At 42.6% G+C, this 25388-nt stretch overlaps 1 protein-coding gene across 1 annotated transcript in view; it reads right to left on the bottom strand.

Annotated features, from left to right (window-relative positions):
• The window catches only part of RASGRP3 (RAS guanyl releasing protein 3), a 55749-nt gene that overhangs the window by 18530 nt on the left and 11831 nt on the right, over nt 1–25388 (bottom strand). The window contains exons 6-10 of the mRNA XM_065401470.1: nt 17445–17618; nt 16881–16997; nt 16265–16540; nt 9610–9687; nt 703–819 (exon numbers count right to left, since the gene is read on the bottom strand). Of these exons, the coding sequence (XP_065257542.1) occupies nt 703–819; nt 9610–9687; nt 16265–16540; nt 16881–16997; nt 17445–17618 (762 nt within the window). The remainder of the gene's footprint in view (nt 1–702; nt 820–9609; nt 9688–16264; nt 16541–16880; nt 16998–17444; nt 17619–25388) is intronic.

Here is a 25388-nt window from a genome sequence, read left to right as displayed (position 1 = left end):
GGGAATTTAGACTAAGTTTGTCAGATCCTGAACAAAAAAATAAAATAAAATAAAAATCAATTCTGCCCTTTTGGTTCTGAAGTACAAATTTGACTTGCTTGATTTTTAAGCTGTCAAAAAGTTGCATTAACACACTGATGCCAAGAATCATGAGGTTTGCCAGCAAGTCAGGGCAAACATAAGGTACTGTAGCACTTGGGCAGGGCCGGCTCCAGCATCTCTGCCGCCCCCAAGCAAAAAAAAAAAAAAGCCGCGATCGGCGACAGCAGTTCAGCAGCAGGTCCTTTGCTCCTAGAGGGAGTGAGGGACCTGCCGCCCCCGAATTGCCGCAGGTGCCACCCCTCTGCCTTGGCCGCCCCAAGCACCTGCTTGTTAAGCTGGTGCCTGGAGCCGGCCCTGCACTTGGGGGAGATTTCAGAAAGGCTTGCAGTTGCACTGGTGCCTGCCAAAATCCATTTGCACCTCATTTTACAAATAGAACCCATAAAAAGGGAAGCCTGACTTCAAACTCTTCTGAAAGTTTATGCTTTGGCATACGGATACTGGGTTGCTGACCTGATCTTTGATTTTTCAGAGTAAAGTTAAAGTACAAACATGAAGATCACAAGTTACTATAAAATAGAAATTCATCTTGCTCTTGGAAATCTCAGGAAAGGCAAAGTTGCTGTCCCCTTTGAATAATATAATCTCTCAAATACTTACATCCACTAGCTTTCTTATGTGCTTGTTAATGATGGTTGGGTCAGGCTTTGGTAGCACTCCAGATGCCCACTCCAGTGGCACTACTGGCTTGTTAGGGGTCGTTGGGGAGGTAGGTTGCTGACAGAAATTAGAAAACAGTATTTTTCAAATTTTAATGATAAAAAAAAGTTCATTGCTAAAGTAACACTGCAGTCCAGAATGACAAATTATCAGATCATCAAGGCTGTGAAAAACCTGTTTGGTAAGATGTCCAGTAAGGTCTCAAGGAAGAGGGGAGTTCCTTACCTCACACAACTCCAGTTCTCAGACTGTATTGCCCCCATACTGTTGGAGTCCTACGCCTAAGCATGCAGCCACCAAACCTCCAGGAGCAGTGACAATTGAGGGTGCATGCATGAATAGCCTTTCCCTGCTAACTGTCTCCGGTTTCTTTCTACCTCCAGGTGCTTCAACAGTAACCAGTCTCCAAAATAGAGGGGCGGAGGGAAGGTCAGTGTGGCACTGTAGAGACAAGACAATCAGAGAACAGGAGTTACACAAGGTAAGTAACTTCCTTTTCTCCTTACTGAGGTTGCCTCCACAGAATCACACCACTTGGAGACAACTAGCATTGTCCTCCCCGAGGAGGTGGGACAAGGAGCGCTGCTTGTTCAACAGTGATTGAAGCAGTGCCCTCCTGAAATTAACATTTATGCTTGGTGTAGTGTCAAGAGAATAGTGGTTTATGAAAGCATTGACAGAGTTCCACATAGGTGCCCTACCAACTTCTGATAAAGGCATGTTACGACTGCCTGGTTGGGAAGCTGCCAATCCTAGTGGAACAAGTCATAAGTCTTTCTGGCACAGGGACTTTAGGGAGGTCATAAGAGGACTGTGGACTCAGCCTAATCCATTCAGACAGCCTTTGAGCAGAGGGACTAACCTTTGGATTTCTCTCCAAAGGCGCCAGCCAGCCTGTTTGATTTTCAGAATAGCATGTTCTTGTCTAAACAGTAGCTGACAGCTCATATGACTTGAGTTGGGTGAATAACTGATTTTTCAGTTCGTTGGCAGTTCTGAAAAGTTGGAAAAAAAATTCAGTTTGACCCAAACCGACAATTGTGCAAAATTTTGAATCAAAAAAATTGATGACAAACTTCATTTTGGGTCAAATGAAACATTTTATTTGACCCGCAACAAAACATCTCATTTTGTTTAGTTTCTGGGTACTGAAAGCAGAGGGGGAGTTTGGTGGTGGGGAGTGCTGCTAGTGGTGACTAATTAAATAGTCATTGGAGCAGGGACTTGAACTTGGGCCTGTCATCTCCTAGGTGAGTGCCCTAAAACCTCCCTCCTGTTTTGTGAATAGTGCTTAAGTTCCAAAAAATTATTTTGCCAGAACTATTCACAAATTTGTGTCAATGTCACAAATAGTTTTGGCTTGACCAAAGCTGCATTATTTGGCAAATTAAAAAGAAAAACATATACCCAGCTCTACCTGTGATACCTAGAGTACAATCTGACTCACCCTGAGTGACTATGTGGTTTAGGGAAGAAAAAAGACAAGATGGACTTGTTCAAGTGAAAGATCTGAGACAGCCTTGGTTATAAATGTCAAGGGAGGCCTCAAAATAGCCTTATCCTTATGAAAAATGCTGTAAGGTGGACTTGTTTATTAATGCCTGCAACTCTGAGACACCAGGATGAGGCGATGGCAACCAGGAAAGAAATCTTCAGTGAGACACTGAAGAGAGATCAAGAGCCCAAAGGCTCAAAAGGTGCTTGAGTAATTTTGGCAAGCACTGAATTCGAGTCTCACAGGTTGTCAGGCTACCCAGTAGAAGGATACCGGCTCATGTGACTTGAGGCAGAGCATATTAAACTATCTAAAACTTAGGTAGTGTTTAGAATTTGTGTTTTAAAAACTCTCAGTAAAGCTACATATAATAAAAGGATTTTAGACATTGCCATCGAGAGGGGAAAAAAAGGGGTATAGGTTCCTATGTAGCTGTGTTTGGAAGGAAGAGAGGACCTGGGTGTATCAGTGGGGCGAATTAGTTATACCGTTGGCCCAAGGCTGTTAGGAGTTGAGGGACAGGGCCGGCTCCAGGCACCAGCGCAGCAAGTGCGTGCCTGGGGCGGCAAGCCGCGGGGGGCGGCGTGCCGGTTGCCGTGAGGGCGGCAGTCAGGCAGCCTTCGGCGGCATGCCTGCGGCAGGTCCGCTGGTCCTGCGGCTTTGGCGGCAATTGGGTGGCGGGTACGCCGAAGGCGCGGGACCGGCAGATCACCCGCAGAAACGCCACCGAATCCGCGTGACCAGCCTGACTGCCAGGCCTTGGGGCGGCAAAAAACATAGAGCCGCCCCTGTTGAGGGACACGTACACATTCCCCCTCACTGCTCTTGTAGTTTCTGTAGCTGCAAACCTAGGTATATCATCCTACAATGAGACTGTGGAGGCAAGTTTGAGAAGGAGGAATCTCTTTACCCACAAGTCCAGAGAGCTCAAGTTAATTCAAACAAGAAAATAATGTGACAAATGACTCTCCAAATCTATCGTGCTCAAACTGTTTTGTTTTTTTTTATCCCAAGACTAACATGGAGGGACTTTCTTTGCTAGAGTTCATGTCTCAGAGGAACAGTTTGCTGCACCCCTGCAACTGCAAGTTCCACATTTTTGAAGTACACCTCTACCTCGATATAACGCTGTCCTTGGGAGCCAAAAAAATCTTACCGCGTTATAGGTCAAACCGCGTTATATTGAACTTGCTTTGATCCACCGGAGTGTGCAGCCCCGCCCCGCTGGAGCACTGCTTTACCGTGTTATATCCGAATTCGTGTTATATCAGGTCGCGTTTTATCGAGATAGCAGTGTACACAGTCTTTTAAAATTAACACACTAAACTTATAACTACTCTGAATGAGAGTCTAGCTGATATTACTGCATTCTTATTGCTCTGGTCACTCTTTGATCTGTCCCTTCCCTTTAAAATAAAAAACATCCTTCAGTAATAACCCTAAAACACCAGAGCATAGCAGAGTGATGCTAGGGTGTCTGGAAACCATTGCTGTAGCAGGGAATGATCCTGTGAGGTACAGAGAGCTCTCAACTCCTGCAGACCTCAGCATATAGAAGGCATTTAGTACCTCACAGTATCTCTCAGTGGAGTTGAATGGGAGGTGCTCTTCCCATCCTATGAAGATTTGGTATTCTGAAATGTTCCTGTTTTGAATGAGGATGAAACCTTTTCAAGCTGAAGAGAGAGAGAGAGCAAGAGAGACCCCCGAATAGCCAATAGCTTGGTGGTTATGGCACTCAACTGTGAAGTGGAAGATCCAGATTTAAGTCCCTGCTCTAAATCAGGCAGAGTAGGGACTTGAACCTGGGTTTCCTCATGTAGCAGTTGAGTGCTTTAACCACAGGCTATTGGTTATTCAGGGAAGGGGCTGGGATGGTGTCTCTTTTGTTTTGACCAGAAATTCCATCCTGGACCTGAGAAACAATTTCCTGATGATGAAGTGTTGTTGACACTGTTACGTTACCACAAAAAGTTCTGATTTTGATGAATTAGCTTTTCAGACAAAAAAAAATTGTTTCATCACAATTTCCCGACCAGCTGTAACTCTCAGTTCAAAGGAGTGCTCCAGCTTCTGCTGGGAGAGAGCGCTGCTTGTGACACATGCTGAAGGATTAGGCAGCCACCCAGCATGCACAGCAGGTCCAATTGGCTGCCCTTCCCTTGGAGGTGGGGTAATGGGGAAGAGAGCCTCTCAGAAGGGAAAATCCCTAGTCTGACAGGGAATCCCCTGCAGACCTACAAGAGGGTCTGAAAACCTACAGTCTGTGGGGAAAACCCATATAGCTGGCAGGAAGTCCAAGAGAGCTTGGGGGCACTTAGCATCTTGCAGGATTGGCCTGCAAGTTTGGTATCTTACTGGTACATGACTATTGATGGAGACAATATGGAGGTTTGGAGATAATGAACAAACCAAAGAACTCCTGCCTTATAGGTCCATTGTTGCTATCCCACATGATATTTTCTTAACATCCCAGCTCATGGAGTTATGCAAGAGAATCAGCTTTAACCTAATAAATGGAGTGAACCCTAAATGCTCAAACCAGAAGATAAATAAAGAGAACCCCAAACATTTTTAAAGCTGTTAATTTTTAAGCCAGCCTCTATTCTTTTTTTTGGGGGGGGGAGGAGCAGGGGGAAGGTGAGAAGAAATTAGGTATGTTTTGGGGGCAGAGGGGTGGAGGGGAAAAGAGGGTTTGAAAAGGGCAATATAAACAAGATTGTGCAGTGGCTCAGCTATTGTGTACACACTTGTCAATTTAAAATTTTGTATACAGTTACAATTAAAATATAATTTGAGCCCAGTTTAAAGGATACATTAGCAGAATACTGTTCTTTCTAGTGCTGTCTATTAACCATTTTACATATTTCATTGCAAATTTCCTGAAAGCAAATTGGCTAGGCCAAGACATCTTTGGCTGAAGCCTGGATAAAATGCATTATCTATAAAATTATTAGATGGATGAGTAATTGATAGCAACCACATTATACTGTTGGGCTTAGATATGGAACAAAACATTGCCATTACAAATGCTTATTTGATTTGAAATCTTTTTATTTTTACATTTTTGGCCTGCCCCAACTCAATAACATCACTCTTACAAATATAAGAATGTGGATGATATTTTATCAAACCTAGTCCCTCAAAATAATTATAGCTAAGTGGAAAAAGATTTTTTCCTATTTCATATATAGATTTGAATAACCAAATCTATTTGAAAGAATAACTGCGGTAAAAAAAAATAATGTACAGTGTCCAGAAATTAGCTAATTGAATTTATTGACGTATCAGAAACACTGCATCTGATCATAGTTTTTGACTCACTCTAATGTCTGTTTTACCTTTTCTTAAGTAACTCTTAAGTAATTTCATTGATTTAAGAGCCTAAGTCCCTTTTGAAAATGAGACTAAGGGCTGGTTTATAATTAAGTTTTATCAATAGGACTATGTCAGTTAAGGGTGTGATTTTTTTTTTTTTTTGCCAACATCATTATACCAGTAAAAGCCCTAGTGTAGATACAGTTCTACTGGTATCAAGATGCCGTAACTGGTAGAACTGACTTTGCTTCCCAAACCAGAATAATTTATACAGTATCAGAGCTTTTATACTGTTATAACTGCATCCACACTACAAGGTTTTGCTACTTTTTAACTATACTGGTATAGTTAAAACGGCAAAAAACTTTTTAGTGTAGGCCAGCCCTTAGGTGCTTTTGAAAATGTTACCCCCCTTTTCTAAATTTGGGATTATAACAGTATATTATTATTGGTACATTGCCATCAAATGAAAATTGCTATAGCATTTTTTGGTACTCTGTTGCAAATGCTGAGTGTCACTGATTATTCATTGATTACTTATATAGAAGTCCCTGATCATTCATGGTATTGCTAAGGTCACAGGACTGCTCCCTGCAGTATTTGAAAAAAATAATAATTATTTATATATTTATTTTAAAAAGAGACTGGAGAATAAAGCAGCGAGGTGTTTATTTAATTTGTTCATAGTAATGGTCCATCACTACTTCCTGCCACATTGCTATAGCAAGTCAGTGTTGCAGTTGTTGCTGGCAATGGTGGCATTTGAGGTTCAGAGGAGACAAGGGATGAGGGAGATAGCTTGATTAATGATCAAATAAGCATGAGTTTTTACTACCAAATCATGCCCTACAAACCACGAAGAACAAAGAAGCATTAACTTAATTCCAGGAATTGAGAGTGAATTAAATTTGAAAGCCTGTTGAAATAGTCAGAGGAGATGTCCCCATTATCAGGTATTTTTAGAAAAAGGTTTCTTTTGTTCTACATTTGACCAGAGCAAAGATGACCTTACAGCACACCGTCCATAGTAACAGTTCTTATTCATGGGCCCACCACTATGATTATATCAAGAAACTTGATTAATCCCCCAAAATGATTTGCTACGGACAGGGAAACAATGTACTTGGGGTTGCAAAGCTTTTAAAACCTACAAAATGCAGGCAAACTTTGAAAAGACTGGATTTACATAGAATCATCTTAGAAGTTTTGGGACCCAGTCCTGCAATCTGCTAAACATCTCCTAGAAGGTACCTGGGTTCCCTCAATTTCCATTGATTTTAGAGTTGAGACATGTGGCAGGACTGGGCCCTGGATTAGTAAAACAATATTGGAATTAATAAACTGAAAGTGGACTTTTTTGGAGTCTTAAGATTTTTACTGGAGGCCAAATAGTAATAAATTTAAATTAAGGATCCATTAATACAGATTAAACATTTACTAGATTCAGCCACATTCTATTCTTCTTAAAGCACGATAAAAATGCACCAGTTTCTCAGGGTCCACTCTTATGTGTTCTTTTAAAGCACAGGAAAAATACAGATGTTAAAACATATTCCTACTGTAATATGATTTACATTATTATGAACCATGTTTGAGAGTGCAATATATAGTTGATGTTTGTATAAACAAAGTTAGAAAATGTGATTGATATAAAATACCAAATCATTAACAGCAGACCAACCTTTGGACTAATTTTTTTTTTTAAACAAAATGTTATCAATCATCGTCATCCAAAAATCAGAGTAAGGGACCCATGAAAAATATTTAGTTAATAGTAAAATTGTAAATGGTGTCTTAACATAAAACACCACTAAATTTCTTGCAACCTGTTGAGTCTTGGTTAAAAGCCATTAGAGATTAAATCTGGGACATTTTACAAGCAGCTTCTAATTTATCCCATTTACAAATGCATATAAAAACTACAATGAGTGACCACCTTCATAATAAAACACACACGAAAAAGGCTTTAATTAAACTTGAACCAGGCAAACACCAATGGGTGTATTTTCCTCTAATTCCCAGGCATTTAAGGGTATAATCCAGGGGTAGGCAACCTTTCAGAAGTGGTGTGCCGAGTCTTCATTTATTCACTTTAATTTAAGGTTTCGCGTGCCGGCAATACATGTTAACGTTTTTTAGAAGGTCTCTCTCTATAAGTCTATATTATATAACTAAACTATTGTTGTATGTAAAGTAAACAAGGTTTTCAAAATGTTTAAGAAGCTTCATTTAAAATTAAATTAAAATGCTGATCTTACACCGCCAGCCTGCTCAGCTCGCTGCCAGCCTGCTCAGCTCGCTGCCAGCCTGGGGTTCTGTTCACCTAGGCCGGCAGCGGGCTGAGCGGGGCCTGTGGCTGGGACGCCGGCTGGCAAGGGGCCAGCAGCAGGGACCCCAGACCTGGGGGGGGGGGTGGGTTCAGGGGTCAGGGCAGAGGGTGCAGGGCAGAAAGCTAGGTGTGTGGGGGGGGTTTCAGAGGGATGTGGGGGGTTCAGGGCAGAAGGCCGGGGGGGTGGAGGGATTCAGGGGTCAGGGCAGAAGGCTGGCGGGTGCGGGGGGTGCAGGGCAGAAGGCTGGGTGTGTGGGGGGGGTCAGGGGTCAGGGCAGAGGGCTGGGTGTGTGTGGGGGTGCAGGGCAGAAGGCTGGATGTGTGGGGAGTTCAGGGGTAAGGGCAGAGGGCTGGGGGTGTGTGGGGGTACAGGGCAGAAGGCTGGGTGTTGGGGGGACTCGAGGTCAGGGCAGAGGGCTGGGTGTGTGTGGAGGTGCAGGACAGAAGGCTGGGTGTGGGGGGGGGGTTCAGGGCAGAGGGCTGGGGTGTGTGTGGAGGTGCAGGGAAGAAGGCTGGGTGTTGGGGGCAACTCGAGGTCAAGGCAGAGGGCTGGGGGTGTGTGGAGGTGCAGGACAGAAGGCTGGGTGTGGGGGGGGTTCAGGGCAGAGGGCTGGGGTGTGTGTGGAGGTGCAGGGCAGAAGGCTGGGTGTTGGGGGGAGGTCAGCGCAGAGGGCTGGGGGGTGTGGGGGTGCAGGGCAGAAGGCTGGGTGTTGGGGGCAACTCGAGGTCAGGGCAGAGGGCTGGGGGTGTGTGGAGGTGCAGGGCAGAAGGCTGGGTGTTGGGGGTGACTCGAGGTCAGGGCAGAGGGCTGGGGGTGTGTGTGGAGGTGCAGGGCAGAAGGCTGGGTATTGGGGGGAGGTCAGGGCAGAGGGCTGGGGGTGTGTGGAGGTGCAGGGCAGAAGGCTGGGTGTTGGGGGGAGGTCAGCGCAGAGGGCTGGGGGGTGTGGGGGTGCAGGGCAGAAGGCTGGGTGTTGGGGGCAACTCGAGGTCAGGGCAGAGGGCTGGGGTGTGTGTGGGGGGTGCAGGGCAGAAGGCTGGGTGTTGGGGTGCAGGGCAGAAGGCTGGGTGTTGGGGGGAGGTCAGGGCAGAGGGCTGGGGTGTGTGTGGGGGTGCTCGGCTCGTGGGGGTGCTCCCAGCCCCCTGCCCTGAGCGGCTCATGGCAGGGGGCTGGGAGGGATATGCCCTGTTCCACCCCCTTCCCCAAGGCCCGTCCCTACCTCTCTCTGCCTGGTCTACGGAGCAGCGAGCACGCTGCCGCTCGGCTCTGCTCCGCTCCCCCTCGCAAGGGCCATCGCCGGCAGGGAGGGGGAGGGGCCGGAATGCACCATGCTGTGGGAAGAAGCGGGGGAGGAGGGAAGCTTGGCTGCCACAGGACCAAGCTTCTGCCTCCTGCCCCCGCAGGGGAGAGGGGGGAGGCGGGGGGGCGGGACCCCCTCCCCACCGCTCTCCCCTGCGGGGGCAGGAAGCAGAAGCTTGGTCCTGCGGCAGCCAAGCTTCCCTCCTCCCCTGCTTCTTCCCACAGCGTGGCGCTTTCCGGCCCCTCCGCCCCTCCTCCTCCTCTCACCGGGCAGGCAGCGTGCCACTCAAAATCGGCTCGCGTGCCGTAGGTTGCCGACCCCTGGTATAATCTCATTACTGCTATTGTAAATATACTAAAATTGATATGCAACTGTATCCCCTTCAAAATTCAATAAAAGTGACTTACTGATTTAGAATTCCTTGGTTCTAGCACCAATGAGAGCTTGTAAATATCATCTTCTGTGTGGTAAAGGTCCAGGGAAAGCTGTAAATAAGCAGGAAGGAAAACAGTGATATTTATTCGATCAGGTTGGAAATGACAGCAAGTTTAGTAGATTAAAATAAGGGACTCCTTTTGCTCCTACAGAAGTCAATGGGAGTTTTGCCATTTGGCACTCAGCGTATGTAGGGAGGCTTTGTGTGGAGGTGCACCGATATGCAATCATACTATTTTTGATGGAGATATTGTAACTCACTAGCGAATGTGTTACAAGTTGCCCTCTGTACTAACTAGTTAGCAGAGGATATGAACTATTACAGTCCCCAGCTGCAGTATGTTACAACAGGTCACGTTTGACAGGCCCACATTTTGACCTTTGTCAAAGGATGAAAACATGTGCAAAGAATTACCCTGCCACAAACACTTCATTGTCAGCAGCTCAGCAATCAACAATCCTGGAAAAAGAATCCAGTGTATATGAGAGATGCAAGGAGGAAACAAACATCTTGGGCATGTATTTGAACATAAACAGAGGTAACATTTTAAACCGTGCTGATTAGAACTTGGCAAACTATTTGCAACAAACCTTTTTGTTCATCTTGGATATTTTTACCTCACAAATTGCTTGCAAACATATCACAGAGTGGTTTTGGTTCAATGTTATTTTACAAATCTTTTATTTAACATAGTTCAGCACACAAATCTCCTGAACCTATTTGCAGCGAGCACTGGATACAGGCAGTTCAAAACTCAAGCTGCTTTGATTGGATATGTAAGTCTCATGGTCCATTTCTATTTCCTGACTGGATGAACATAAAACTCAGCCTCAAGCTGCTGGTGCAAATACTTGTCATTACAAATTCAAAATTCACCTTCTGCTCATATTCTATAGTGTCACGACAAAAAACTTCGGCCAGCAAACTTGTTTTCAAGGACAGACATCAATAGTCAAACCTGTCAGTTTTGTCTTACCATAAATTAGACTTCTTATAAGAGGAAATCTGCTACACTGGAGGATGAATGTGTTGACTGAGCTCATCCAGGCCCACAGAAGCAGCTCACTCACTTGTGAAGAGCTTTGGTGCCATCTTACTCCCCCGCCCCCTATATAAAGTCTGTAAACTGCATCACAAACTCCATTCTTCTGCACCTAATACAAGCAGATCACATTACGCTCTCTGCTGGGAAGTCCTAGGACTTTTTTTGGGGTGGGGTGGGGTGGGGTGGCAGAGAGGCAGTAGCAATCTTTCCCTTCTGTGTTCCTGCTTCCGCTATCTTTTCTTCCTTTTCCTTCCTGGCAGGCCCAAACCCACAGGACTCAGCAGAGGAGAAGTTTAATAGGATCAGTGCTGCTAACTGCTTCAATCCAGTGATGGTTACCGCCAAGAGCAGGGCACTATACCCCATCCACTGCTTGTGAGCAGCAATGATCTGGGATGGTCCCTTGCATCAGAAGCAGGTGCACTATTGCTGCTGCTCTGCAGAGATAATGCCAAGTTGTAACAAAGGAGGAAGTCCCAGTGCTCAGATAACTCAAGAGAAACCCTGGAGACTGAGGACACTTGAATCACCAGCATAGACCCTATCTCATGAGGTACACAACCAGATGCAAGCCAAAGGAGAAGCTCCTTCCTTCTGTGGACCAGCAGAGTCCTCAAATACAGTATTTCATTCCCAACCAATCCAGTCACTTCAACTCATGTCTCCAGTTCCTACTCTGCTAACTATGAATACCACAGGCACTCCCTGCTTATGTGGCCTTAGATCTCATGTATCTGAATGAGCGCCTTCTCCCTCAGCTCCATTCCCAGACCCTCCTGGATGGGCGTAGTCAACCCAATAGTCCTCCAGGCTAGTGGATTTGCTGCGGAAATGAGAAAAAGGGCACAAATACAGTAAAAAAAAAAATTGCTAAAAATGGAAACAAATGTTTGTGAATTACTTTAGCAGCTTTCACTCAGCTCTAACAATAATGTCGTACACAATGTCTTACCCACTCTAAACTATAAAGGAAAGAAATCATCAACACTAATGGCTTGGAGTATGCAAGAGGCAGGAGACAACATTACATTACATGTTTCCTATGATCATATTAGTAGATTCTGGAGTAATTCTGATATGATTTGAAGTTATCATCTACCTTGCAAAATCAGTATTGTTTTGTTCAAAGATTTGAAGAGGTGCTGTTTACAGAATTCTCTTTGACTCAAGATTTATGAGGAAAAATTATTCTGAAAAAGACTGGTGCAAGTGGCTTCATACGTTTAAACAAGTGATAGCTAAATTTCAAAATCCTCACCCAGAGCTCAACTTCATTTTGGGAGAACTTCAGCTGACACATTAATAACAACAGATACTGGATAAAATTTTCAGAATGCCTAAGTCACTTAGGAGCCTCAGTCACAATGAAAATGGGACTTAGGCTCTAGTGAAAATTTTTACCCATTGTTCACATTTGAGAATAAATAGGGCACATTAGAGATATCTGGATTCATTTCATACACGTAACATTTAGTAGGATCACACACTCCAGTTGAAGAGTCTTCCACTCATTCAGCTTCATTAATTTTACTGGTGCATTGCCTTCTGAGCCTTGCATGCCCATATTGGTGGGTGAGTGGGGGTGCAGCATTTGCCCCAGAGACAATAAATGAACTATGATGTAACTGTTAGAGAGACAAGGTGGGTGTGGTAACATCTTTCATTGGACCAATTTCTGTTGGTGAGAGAGACAAGGTTTCGAGCTACACAGAACTCTTTTATAGAACTGTTGTAATACGTTTTGTTCATGTAGTTATTTACCCAAGTACATGTACATCCAAATTCTCTGCTCATATAAACAGGCAAAACTTCATTAAAGCCAATGATATTTAGTAGATCAGGTTGCGAATGAAAGTTAGTAGTTTGAAATGTAAGGACCTTGTCCTGCTCCCTTTGAAGCCAAGAGAAGTTTTGCCATTTGGAGATAGGGTAAAAAGGGAGGGTGTATGTTTGGGGAGGGAGAGTGTACCAATATTGCAGGTTGCAATTTTTATCATTAATATTTAATTGTACCCATTTACACCAATAGAGATTTGGCCTTTAATGAGCAGATTTGTTTAGATTAATAAACTTAACATGCAAGTACAATGTAGGACTAAATATTGTCTAGTCATAAAAATTTTTAGGGGTTGGGATTAGTTACTCAATACATTCAAATACTAGTAAATAATTTAAGGATATACAATTACTATGTATTTCTCAATACATCATACAGTTACTGATTAGTTATACAGCGTTTCAGTGAAAGATAAGCAAAACTGCTGGGGGGGAAAATACCCTACAACTCCCTTTATAATGGAAAGTAGCTCTTAATTTTAATTTAATTATCATTCTTGATTTATTTATAAATCATTTTGATAAATAAAGAGTTATAAATTTTCTGTTTTGTAAAAGAAACTTCACCGAGCAAGAGTTTGTGAAGGTGACTGACTTTCCATTAGATTTTTAGGTATTTGTCACTTTGCTTCGCTAGACTAAAAATGATGGGGACTTTCCAGTTATTTGCATAGTCTCAGAACAGGTTAGTTAAGTAACTGTTAAAGCTAAAAATAGAGAGAAAACAAAAAACTCTGGCATCAAATGTGGTTAATATGCTGTTGTATTAAATATGTGGTAGATTAGCAAAGTACTGATGCATTATCGTCAGTCCTTTTAAGGAATTCAACAGTTGCCTACAGTCAGACGTTAATCCATGTTATAAGAGTAAAGGGAATGTGAAGTCACATCAATATTGGAGAGATTGTGCAGCAGGTGTTACTATCCCAGCATTAAATTAAGCCTTCCCACCCTCCTTTCAAAATTATCTTTTTCCAGTAATACTCTTGGGGGAGGAGGGGAATGGCGGGGGGAGAACAGTATTATTCTTAGAGCTACTCTTCCTTTCTGTAGAGCTTTTCCTAGAACCTTTCCCAGTTCTGCTGCTGCCTGGCTACCTGCATCAGTTTTAAAGAAACTTTATACAAATCACCTATGAATTTGGCCCACTCAGTCAACGGGAGACTAAGGGCATGTCTGCACTGCCCTGCAGTTCAGATTAAGGGGATGTGTGGATATCAGTGTGCACCAAAGTTCCATGCTGTAACTTCCTTGTGTGGACACTGTGGGCGCAAACTTAAAAGTCCTTAGTTTGTACTAATGGAGTCCTGTTTGAAGAGGATTACATTAGTGAGAACTGGGGACCTTTAAGTTTGTCTGGAATGTACAGTGCAGCACTTTGGTGCACATTGCTATTCACCCCAAATAATCCAAACTGCAGGGCACTGTATACATGCCCTAAACTGATGTAGCTCAAATGTCGAGAGTCAGAGGGGAAGGGAGCATGGCACAGACCAACAGTGTAAGACTCTGAAGTGAGATTAAGCTACCCCCTCTTTTAATTTACACCTTGTTCTCTCCTCAGCTTTTAAGTCACGCCAAGGTTGATTTCCTTGCACGTTAATAAGGGTGTATAAATAAATCTAATTTACACATCACCTCTGAATTTAGCCTCTCGTGCTTCAAGCCGTTTCTCATTTTGTCACAGTCTCCTATACCACATTAATATGGGGGAAAATGTGACATGCACCAGTATAGCAATACTCACTTTGTGCCATTTTAGTTACCACACAGCTCTTTATTTGTTTTCACCTTGTACAAGCAACTGACTTTCTAGCTCACAGTATGTTTGTTTTTATACTGAAACGCATAAGAGCCAAGATTTTAATAAGTGGGCTCCTAAATTCATATTTTAAACACCTAAAATAAGTGGCCTGACCTTTAAAGTACAGAACACTCAGCAATTACCACTGACATCAGTGAGAGCACTAGAGCTCAAATGGGTGTTCTAAATAGTTTTAGATTACTTTGGGTTAGATCAGGGGTGGGCAAACTTTTTGGCCCGAGGGCCACATCGGGTTTCCAAAATTGTATGGAGGGCCAGTTAGGGGAGGCTGTGCCTCCCCAAACAGCCAGGTGTGGCCCAGCCCCCACTCCCTATCCGACTGCTTCTCGCCCTTACGGCCCCCCCAGGACTCCTGCCCCATCCAACTCCCCTGTTCCCTGTCCCCTGACTGCCCTCCCCCCCCCGGCAGCAAATCTTAGCTTTTCTCTCCCCTCGGATCAAACTATTCTCATTGACTTATTGACCAGTATATTTCAGCTACTGTATGACTTTGCTATTAGGGTAGAATAATAGATTCCTTCGTGAAAATGTTATCAGATTATCTTAGTTATTTATATGGTACCAATCTGAATAGTATCTAGATGTTAAAAAAAAAATCATAGTATGACTCCAAGAAGGGGTTACAACCCCTGACTTCACTGAAGCCAATGGCAAAACTCCCAAAGGTTACAATGGGGCCAGGATTTTGCCCAAGGAGTTTTAGGATACATTGAGCTATCTAGTCTACTGAAGTTTTAAAAGCTGATGTGACACCACCACGTTAAAGCTGTACACTTACAAAACGAAAAGCAGGTGAAGCTACAAATAAATGTTAACCCATGACCAGAGTTTAGGGCTCTAACATTGCAATATGTAATGCCACTCAATTACAAAGTCAACATCATGGGCCAACTTTAACCCTGGTGTAACTGAAGCCAGTGGAGTTATGACAGAGACAAATCTGACCCAATATCATAAAGAGGCAAGCACCCATCTCTTACTCAGTTATGTCTCCCAGTGGATGGTTTAAAAAAAAAAGTAAAAGGAAAACGGGATCCAACTTTTTGCAGGTGACTAACAAATGACGGAAAAGATAAAAAAAAACCCAAAATGTATTGGAGGCAAAGGAATCATAGGAATACAAGTGCACAAAACTATGGGCCTGATCCTGCAAAGTCCTGAGAGGTGTTAAGGCCCCTCAGATCCCAGTAAAATCAGGATCAGGCCCTCTGTGAACACAGACAACAGTAGTTCATGAAAACGTCAACAGGTAAATGGTACTTCAGGTACCACTTCACAGTATCTCGCTCTTGCCCTTCAGGCTCAGCTTCCTATTGCTTTGGTCTCTCTGTCTAAAGTCCCACTTCCTCATATTTAAGTTTGAAAGAATATGCAGACTTGAAAATGTAGAGCAGATTTGTGTGTGTATAAGGGAACAAGAAAATCCCCCTCCCCCATAAAACAAATGAAGATTAAATTAAAAAGGTATATTTTAACACAGAAATTAGAGTGGAATCCCTGTGGACTGTCTGCATAGTCATACAGGGTTTTGTTTGTTTGTTTTACAGCTCTGGTTTGGACACGGTGAAAAATGCCAATGTATGTTTAACAACTGTAAATGGTCAGAACCTCTTTTTGACATCTCACAGCACGGAGATGTACATCTCATCTACAGAGTAGGAAGTCTATCAATTCAGTTGTCCCAGCTTCTAGCTCCAACTAGCCAAGACTGTATCTTGTCAAAGTCTTCTGTGCCCTTATACATGTTTTACCTAGACTGGTTTCTATTTTGTATATTTGTCTTATTTATCTTCACCTTTATAAAAAAAACATACTAAGAGTGCTGTCCTGCAAATTCTTACTCTCGTGAATAGTCCTATTGACCCGAGTGCACCTACTGGGCTGTGACAAGAGGTGAATCAGAACCTTCATGACACTTACTGTTAGCAGGTTAATTAAATCCATATTTGGCTCTAGATGATGGGTAGCAGTCTGCAGGGAAACCAGTTCATTCAAGGTAATGGATAGCTGCTGCATTTTCACTATGTTTACTTTGTTCTCATCTATCCAGTCTGGAAAGATGACATGAACGGCTATCAAGTCTTTCAAGTGAACTCCTAATATGGGGATTTTGAAGCCAACAGAGTCAGCAAAAGCTTTGCGGTAGTTGCAGTAGTTTCCATTGGAGGAGACCAGTTCTGTCATCTCATTCCAGTCCTATAAACAGCCATAGAAGCAAGACTCTGTAAGACCATTCATAACATTTGTTTGATCTATTCTAACTAGCAAGTCACATGACTAGTAAGTCACATCAGGATGCTGAATATGTCCATTTTATCCCCACCACAGTCACCCAAAAAGAAGTTCCCCACAATCTAATAGTTTTCTATTAAGAGCAATCTGACTAGTTTGCCTTTTAGGCTGCCCCAGTACAATGGTTCAAGTGTTCTGCTGCTGATATATCTGTCTTGTAATACCCATTACACACTACAGATATTACACAGAAAAGTCCGACATTTATATTTTGGACCCCTTCATATTAGAGACACTCTTGTACCTTTGTAACCTCGGAAGATAGATGAGAGTGAGTTTCTTTGAGACGAGAAATAGAGCTGTGGCTTAGGCCTCCCACAACTGCCATCAGCGTGTTAAAGTTCTGGAGATGAAGCAGCTTCTGCAGTGGAATTAAACATATCAGCAAAAAGACTGAGGGCCTTTATTGTATGATACTGACTACTGCTGCACCTGTGCTAAAGCAGATAAAGTTAGTTACTGCTAAAATGCAATGGAAATTCTACAGAAATATGGATTGGACCTAGTTTAGCACCTCTGATTTCCTGTAGAGCAGGACAACATAAAACATTCAACTGACTAATTCCCAGAATGTCATCTTGAATACAAGAAGCCAAAAATGAGAACAGTTACTATTAAATTTTCATATCTAGGAACATCTGTTTAACATTTTGATCTACAAATAGCTCAATGAATGAGCATCAGCTATGGCTGAATAAGCATTCAGAAAGAAAGCAGCTTGCCTGCATGTCTAGTTAATCAGTTTTCTGTAGCATCAGTTTCTATTATTTCATTCTAGCAAACAAAAACACTCAAAGGTTAGTCTTACCTGTGCAACATTGATAAACTTTGTGATTACATCTGCCCTTTGTTGGGGTGTTGGCTTGCTAAGAACCATCAGCTGGACCCATTTAGAGATACCGTTAAATAATGCAATTGATCTCTCCAGGGTGGGGTTGTTCTCCAAGCAGCCATGAATCACATAGCTTTGGTAATCTGTAAACTAGCCAAGGAAAGATTTACAGTTAAGGATTGTATAGAGTCAAAATGATATTTAAGCCACTTTTCTTTTAAAAAGTCCCACTGGTTAGAAAGAGACTACCAATTTCATCTTATTTCTTTAAGATATGTTAAATTATTTTTTATGAGGAACTTATAAAACATTACTCTCCTCTCTCTTTATATACAATCAGAAATACAGCAACAGACATTGTGAATATGAATTTATCACCTTCAGGAAATCAAGACTACAAGGAATGGATCAGCAAGGAAAACTACCTTGTGGAGGTCAGAAAGTGTAGGGATAAAGTGAGAACTGCCAAAAGCCAAGCAGAGTTGGACCTTGCAAAGGGAATTAAAATTAAAACCAATAGTCAAAGGTTCTATAGCCATATAAATAAAAAGAAAACAAGAAAAGAAGCTGTGGGATGGCTAAACACTGAGGATAGGGTGGATATTAAAGATAATCTATGCATGGTCCAACACCTAACCCAATGGGTCTCAACCTTTCCAGACTACTGTACCCTTTTCAGGAGTCTGATTTGTCTTGAGTACCCCCAAGTTTCACCTCACTTAAAAACTACTTGGTTGCAAAATCAGACATAAAAATACAAATGTCACAGCACACTATTACTGAAAAATTTCTTACTTTCTCATTTTTACCATATAATATAAAATAAATCAATTGGAATATAAATATTGTACTTACATTTCAGATTATAGTATATAGAGCAGTATAAAGAAGGCATTGTTGGTATGAAATTTTAGTTTGTACTGATTGCGCTAGTGCTTTTTATGTAGCTTGTTGTAAAAGCATAGCATATCTAAAATATCTAGATGAGTTGATGTACCCCCTGGAAGACCTCTGCATACCCCAGGGGTATGCATACCCCTGGTTGAGAACCACTAACCTAAACAAATATTTTGCCTCAGTTTTTAATAAGGCTAATGAAGAGTTTAGGGGTAGTGGCAGGGTGGCTAATAGGAATGAGGCTATGGAGGTAGAAATTATCAGAGTCGTGTTGGAATTCAAATGCAAAAAGCATAATGGGACTAAATTGTGGGGGACCAGATAATCTCCATCCAAGAATATTAAAGGAAATTATACATGAAATTGCAAGCCCAATAGCAAAGATTTTTAATGAATCTGTAAATTTGGGGGTCATACCCTCTGACTGGAGAATTGCTAATATAGTTCCTATTTTTAAGAAAGAGAAAAAAGGTGATCCAGGAAATTACAGGCCTGTTAGTTTGACCTCAATTGTATGCCAGGTCTTGGAACAAATTTTGAAAGAGGAAGTAGTTAAGGACATAGAGGTGAACGGTAATTGGGATAAAATACAACATGGTTTTACAAAAGGTAGATCGTGCCAGACCAACCTGATCTCCTTCTTTGAGAAGATAACTGATTTTTTAGACAAAGGAAATGCAGTAGATCTAATCTACCTGGATGTCAGTAAGGCATTTAATAATTTCCCATGTGGAACTGTATCAGTTAAATTGGAGAAGATGAGTATTAATATGAGAAGTGAAAGGTGGATGAAGAAGTCGTTAAAGGGGAGAGTACAACAGGTCCTACTGAAAGGTGAACTGTCCGGCTGGAGGGAGGTTACTAGTGGAGTTCCTCAGGGATCAGTCTTGGGACCAATCGTATTTAACATTTTTATTAATCTTACTTTTTAAAAACATTTTTATTAACGACCTTGGCACAAAAGTGGGAGCGTGCTAATAAAATTTGCAGATGACACAAATCTGGGTGGTATTGCCAATACGGAGGAGGACAAGTATTATACAAGATTTGGATGACCTTGTAAACTGGAATAATAGATGAAATTTAATAGTGCAAACTGCAAGTTCATGCATTTAGAAACTAACAAGAATTTTTGCTATAAGCTGGGGATGTATCAGTTGGAAGTGACAGAGGAGGAGACAGACCCGGGTGTATTGGTTGATCACTATGAGCTGCCAATGGGATGTGGCCATGAAAAAGGCTAATGAAGTCCAAGGATGCATCCGGCGAGGTATTTCCAGTAGAGACAGGGAAGTGTTAGTACCATTATACAGAGCACTGGTGAGACCTCGTCTGGAATACTGTGTGCAATTCTGGTCTCCCATGTTTAAGAAAGATGAATTCCAACTGCAACTGGGGCAGAGAAGGGTTGTTAGGATGATCCAAGAAATGGAAAACCTACCGTAAAGAACTTGGCTTGCTTAGCCTAACCAAACGAAGGCTGAGGGGAGATATGATTGCTCTCTATAACTACATGGATAAATACCAGGGAGGGAGAGCAGTTATTTAAGTTAAGTGCCAATGTGGACACAAGAACAAATGGATATAAACTGGCCATCAATAAGTTTAGGCTTGAAATTAGGCAAAGGATTCTAACCATCAGAGGAGTGAAGTTCTGGAACAGCCTTCCAAGGGTAGCGGTGGGGAGCAAAAAACCTAACTGGCTTCAAGACTGAGCTTGATACGTTTTTGGAGGGGATGGTATGATGAGACTGCCTACAATGGCATGTAGATGATCTGTGCCGGCTAACAGCAAATATCTCCAATTGCTGGTGATGGGACATTAGATGGGAGGGCTCTACGTTACTACAGAGAATTCTTTCCCAGGTGTCTGTCTGGGGGTCTTACCCACATGTTGAGGGCCTAATTGATCACCATTTTGGGGGTTGGGAAGCAATTTCCCCTTAGGTCAGATTGGCAGAGACCCTGGGGTTTTTTCACCTTGCTCTGCAGCATAGGTCATGGGTCACTTGCAGGTTTAAACTAGTGTAAATGGTGGATTCTATGTAACTTGAAGTCTTTAAACCATGATTTGAGGACTTCAGTAACTCAGCCAGAGATTAGGGGTCTATTACAGGACTAGGTGGGTGAGGTTCTGTGGCCTGCACTGTGGAGGACATCAGACTAGATTATTATGATGGTTCCTTCTGACCAATCCTTCTGATTGCACTTAGGACGGAAGAATCCCATGCACAGCTACAGACTAGGGACCGAATGGCTAGGTAGCAGTTCTGCAGAAAAGGACCTAGGGGTCACAGTGGACGAGAAGCTGGATATGAGTCAACAGTGTGCTCTTGTTGCCAAGAAGGCTAACGGCATTTTGGGCTGTATAAGTAGGGGCATTGCCAGCAGATCGAGGGACGTGATCGTTCCCCTTTATTCGACATTGGTGAGGCCTCATCTGGAGTACTGTGTCCAGTTTTGGGCCCCACACTACAAGAAGGATGTGGAAAAATTGGAAAGAGTCCAGCAGAGGGCAACAAAAATGATTAGGGGTCTGGAGTGCATGACTTATGAGGAGAGGCTGAGGGAACTGGGATTGTATAGTCTCCAGAAAAGAAGAATGAGGGGGGATTTGATAGGGGGGTTCCAAAGAGGATGGAACTCGGCTGTTCTCAATGGTGGCAGATGACAGAACAAGGAGCAATGGTCTCAAGTTGCAGAGGGGGAGGTCTAGGTTGGATATTAGGAAACACTATTTCACTAGGAGGGTGGTGAAGCACTGGAATGCGTTACCTAGGGAGGTGGTGGAGTCTCCTTCCTTGGAGGTTTTTAAGGCCCGGCGTGACAAAGCCCTGGCTGGGATGATTTAGTTGGGAATTGGTCCTGCTTTGAGCAGGGGGTTGGACTAGATGACCTCCTGAGGTCCCTTCCAACCCTGATATTCTATGATTCTATGATTCTTAAAGTCTACGAGTCTTTGTCTTTCCCCACAATTAATCCCCTTCCGTTCATTATATTTTTCTTTTCACTTTTTGCTGATGAGATAACATTCTGCCATCAAAATATATATTAAAGAAATGTTCTCTTATCATGCTACAAGTTATGAGGGCATGACTACAACAATTTCCTTTCCCTAGAGTGAATTCCTCTTTAGCATGCTGACAGATGGCATTGTTGACATAAAGAGTGAAATCCCAGTTCCATTGCTATCAATGGGAGTTTTGCCATTAACTTCAAGGGAGCAAGAATTTCACTCAAAGAAGTTAGACACAGCACCTATATCTTTCCCAATTTTTTATTTTTATCACATTTATTCCAATAAGAACTTTCTGTACAGTATAGGGTATGTCTACACTTGGTGCTTGGGCTGTGTTTCACAGCTCAAGGAGACACACTTGTGCTAGCTCTGATTGCACTAGCACACTAAAAATAGCTGTGGCAGTGCAAGTGGTGGGATGGACTAGCCGCCCCGAGTATGTGCCTAGGGTCTCTGACAAGCATGTACTCAGAACAGCTAGCCGCCTCCCTTCTCCCCCACAGTGCCGCTAGCGTTGCTGCGGTTACCTTCTGTTTTTAGTGCCCAAGATTGAATCAAGCTAGTGTGGGTATGTCTCCTCGAGCTGGGAATCCACATGTAGACATATCCTTAGTCTGCAAGGGAGTTTGAGTTCTTCCAGGGCTTGCTCTCTTTTGATGATAGTCAATCCTTTAATGTTCATAGATACTACTTTACAGGAGAGCTACTATTACTAAGTGTTTTACTTACCTGAACTTTTGGAAGTTCCCCCCCCCCCCCAATTGTCCCATAAAAATGGGTCTCCAGCAGATTATGGCCTTGCTGTAATTTAAGTAGAATATTCCTAAGGATACCAGGCCAGAATGCCTTTTTGTCAGTCTAGTGATAAAGAATTGCTTAGGCCATCAGATGGCCTCTTACTACACCCATGTACAGCAGACATCTTAGTGGTGAAGGTACCCAATATCTCTCAGATGCTACTCAGAAGCTTTCAAATCTTCTCTTTGTTTAAACAATCTTCAGTCTCCTTTTCCCATCCTTATCTTTATTTTTATGCCTTTATTCCGCTATGTACCTCTAAAATAAAGAAGTAGTTTGACTTTCCTGGACAGATTGAGAATTACAACAAATTCAATGGAGTTATATATGTTGCCCCCCACGTAACAGCTATCTGCTTCTCTGTGACAACTCTCTGACCACTCCTCTGAGAGTCAGATAGAAGGCCTTGTGCAGAGCCCAATGGACTTTAAGTTTATCTATCAATCTCCATCTTCACAAGGCTGCCCTTCCACCCACCCCATAGTCCCTTTTAATTGCCACTGCTCTACAGCCAAAATGCTTCTGAAATAAATGTAGTCAAACTTTACTAATTCTGGGTCACTGAGAATGAAAATGATGCTTAAAATTGTTGATTGGCTCTAGTTTTCAAGATATGCTATTGGGTCAGTATATACGACCCTTGACTTGGGAATGGAGGAGGATAAATGAGTTATAAAGGGAAGGGATCTCAATTTAAACCAGAAATGACTAAAATACATCTTTGACTGGATCTATGAATAAATCTGTGACTGGGTTTGGACAGTACTTGCTTTTTAGGCAAAACAATGAATGATGCAATCTGAAGCTGGTATTGCGTCATACATGATACGAATTGCATCATGTTATTCCTAGAAGTCATGGATGATGCAATCATAACAAAGCTTACATCACTCTGCTGAACAAATTGCCCTATATCAGCTCTAGAAATCATACAGTGTCGTGCTCTCTTATTTGTCAGTGTTTGATTTTGCAAAGGGACACATTTCTGTTTAGCCAAAGTGAGCAGAGATGCCTCGTTCTTGTGTGAACAGTGCAGATAACTTCTGCTATGTTTGTGGTGAAGTGACTTTTGCATCACAAAAGCGCAGTATAACCACTATGGTTAAGAAAGCCTATCACCTTTATTTTGGCTGCAAAATTGGAGATCAGGACAAGAGGTGGGCCCCACACATATGCTGCAACACTTGTGCAACAAATCTTCGCCAGTGGTTGAACAGGAAAAGGAAATCTATGCCTTTTGCAGTGCCAATGATTTGGAGAAAGCCAACAGATCATACCAGCAATTGTTACTTCTGCATGGTGCCTCCAGTTGGGAAAGGTGTGTCAAAGAAAAAAAAGTGGACTGTGCATTATCCAAACATTCCATCAGCTATACACCCAGTATCCCACGGAGAAGGACTGCCGGTTCCTGATGCACCAGAATCATTCTCACTTGAGTCAGACGAGGAAGAGGAAGAGGATGAAACTTCTGGTCCTGAACCATCAATGTCACAGGACCCACATTTTCTCCCATCCTCCTCCTCTGAACCACACCTCATAACACAAGGTGAACTGAATGACCTTGTCAGGGATTTGGAACTACCCAAGAGTAAGGCAGAGCTGTTGGGCTCCAGACAACAGCAGTGGAATCTCCTGGCAGGTGATGTTAGGGTTTCCATGTTCCATGACCGTCAAAAGGATCTTGTCCCATTCTTCTTCATGGAAGGTGATCTTGTAGCCTGCAACAACATCGATGGTGTGATGGCAGCCCTCAACATCGTTCACGATCCAGATGAGTGGAGACTGTTCATTGATTCATCGAAGACGAGTCTTAAAGCTGTTTTACTGCATAATGGCAATGTTTTGCCATCAATTCCAGTTGGTCATGCAGTCCATATGAAGGAAACCTATGACAACATGAAACAACTTTTGAGGTACATAAACTATGACCAACATCAGTGGCAGCTTTGTGGTGATTTGAAGGTTGTTGCTCTCTTGCTTGGTCTGCAGACTGGATACACAAAGTACTGCTGTTTTCTCTGCGAATGGGATAGTCGTGCAAGAGATTCCCACTACATCAAGAAAGATTGGCCACTCCGACAGTCATTGGAGCCTGGGAGGAAAAGTGTTCAGCATCCACCACTTGTTGAATCAAGGAAGATTTTGTTACCACCCTTACACATCAAGCTGGGTCTGATGAAGAACTTTGTCAAGGCCATTGACAAAACACAAGCAGCTTTCAAGTACCTCCGTGGAAAATTTCCAAGGTTGAGTGAAGCTAAGATAAAGGAAGGTGTCTTTGTTGGTCCTCAGATTCGTTAATTTCTTCGAGATGATGCATTTGACCATGCACTGCGTGGCAAGGAAAAGACGGCATGGAAAGCCTTCCAGTTAGTGGCAATAAATTTTCTCAGAAACAACAAGGCAGACAACTACAGGTTGTTGGTGGAAAACCTCCTCAAGGCATACAAAAGCCTTGGTTGCAACATGTCACTAAAGATACATTTTTTGCACTCTCATCTAGATTTTTTTCCACCGAACTGCGGAGCAGTGAGCGACGAGCACGGCGAGCGATTTCACCAGGACATTGCAACAATGGAGAAACGCTATCAGGGCAAATGGAGCCCATCAATGCTTGCAGACTATTGCTGGACAGTGACAAGAGATGCTCCATTCAATGAATACAAGAGACAAGCCAAGAAGCGCCGAGTAGACACTGAATAGGACTAAACTATGTACATAATAGTTTTTTGCCTTTTGTTTCATAATAAATTTTATTTATATAACCCTTTTGCTGATTTTTAAAGTGTTACATAAACAGGACAGGTGAAATATTATCATGTAAAGCAACCATAAACACATGAAAAGACCTAGGTTTACAATTTATGATTAAAACTCTACTATCTACACAATATACATAGACATAAAATGTAAAAACTTAAATATCTTAGAAACAGTAGCCAATCAGTTGTTTTAATTGTCATATTTGAATTCAGCACATCAAAATACATAATAAATAGCACATTTTATCTCTGAAGCAGACGACTTCTCATAAATTGTAGACCAGTGTTGTCAGTGTGCTGCCACCCTTATTACTTACTAGTAACCAATCTAACCTTTATTTAAAAATTAACACCTCGCAGTTGACACCCTCTTTAACTTCTGTATCATGCCAGAAAGAAAATGTAAGTTTAATTGACTTCAGTCCTGAATCCTAAAAAGCCTAA

The sequence above is a fragment of the Emys orbicularis genome, chromosome 3 (genome assembly GCF_028017835.1).
Source record: "Emys orbicularis isolate rEmyOrb1 chromosome 3, rEmyOrb1.hap1, whole genome shotgun sequence".
NCBI lineage: Eukaryota > Metazoa > Chordata > Testudines > Emydidae > Emys > Emys orbicularis.
The sequence above is the reverse complement of the archived record's forward strand: the minus strand, read 5'-3'. Positions and strand labels throughout refer to the sequence as shown.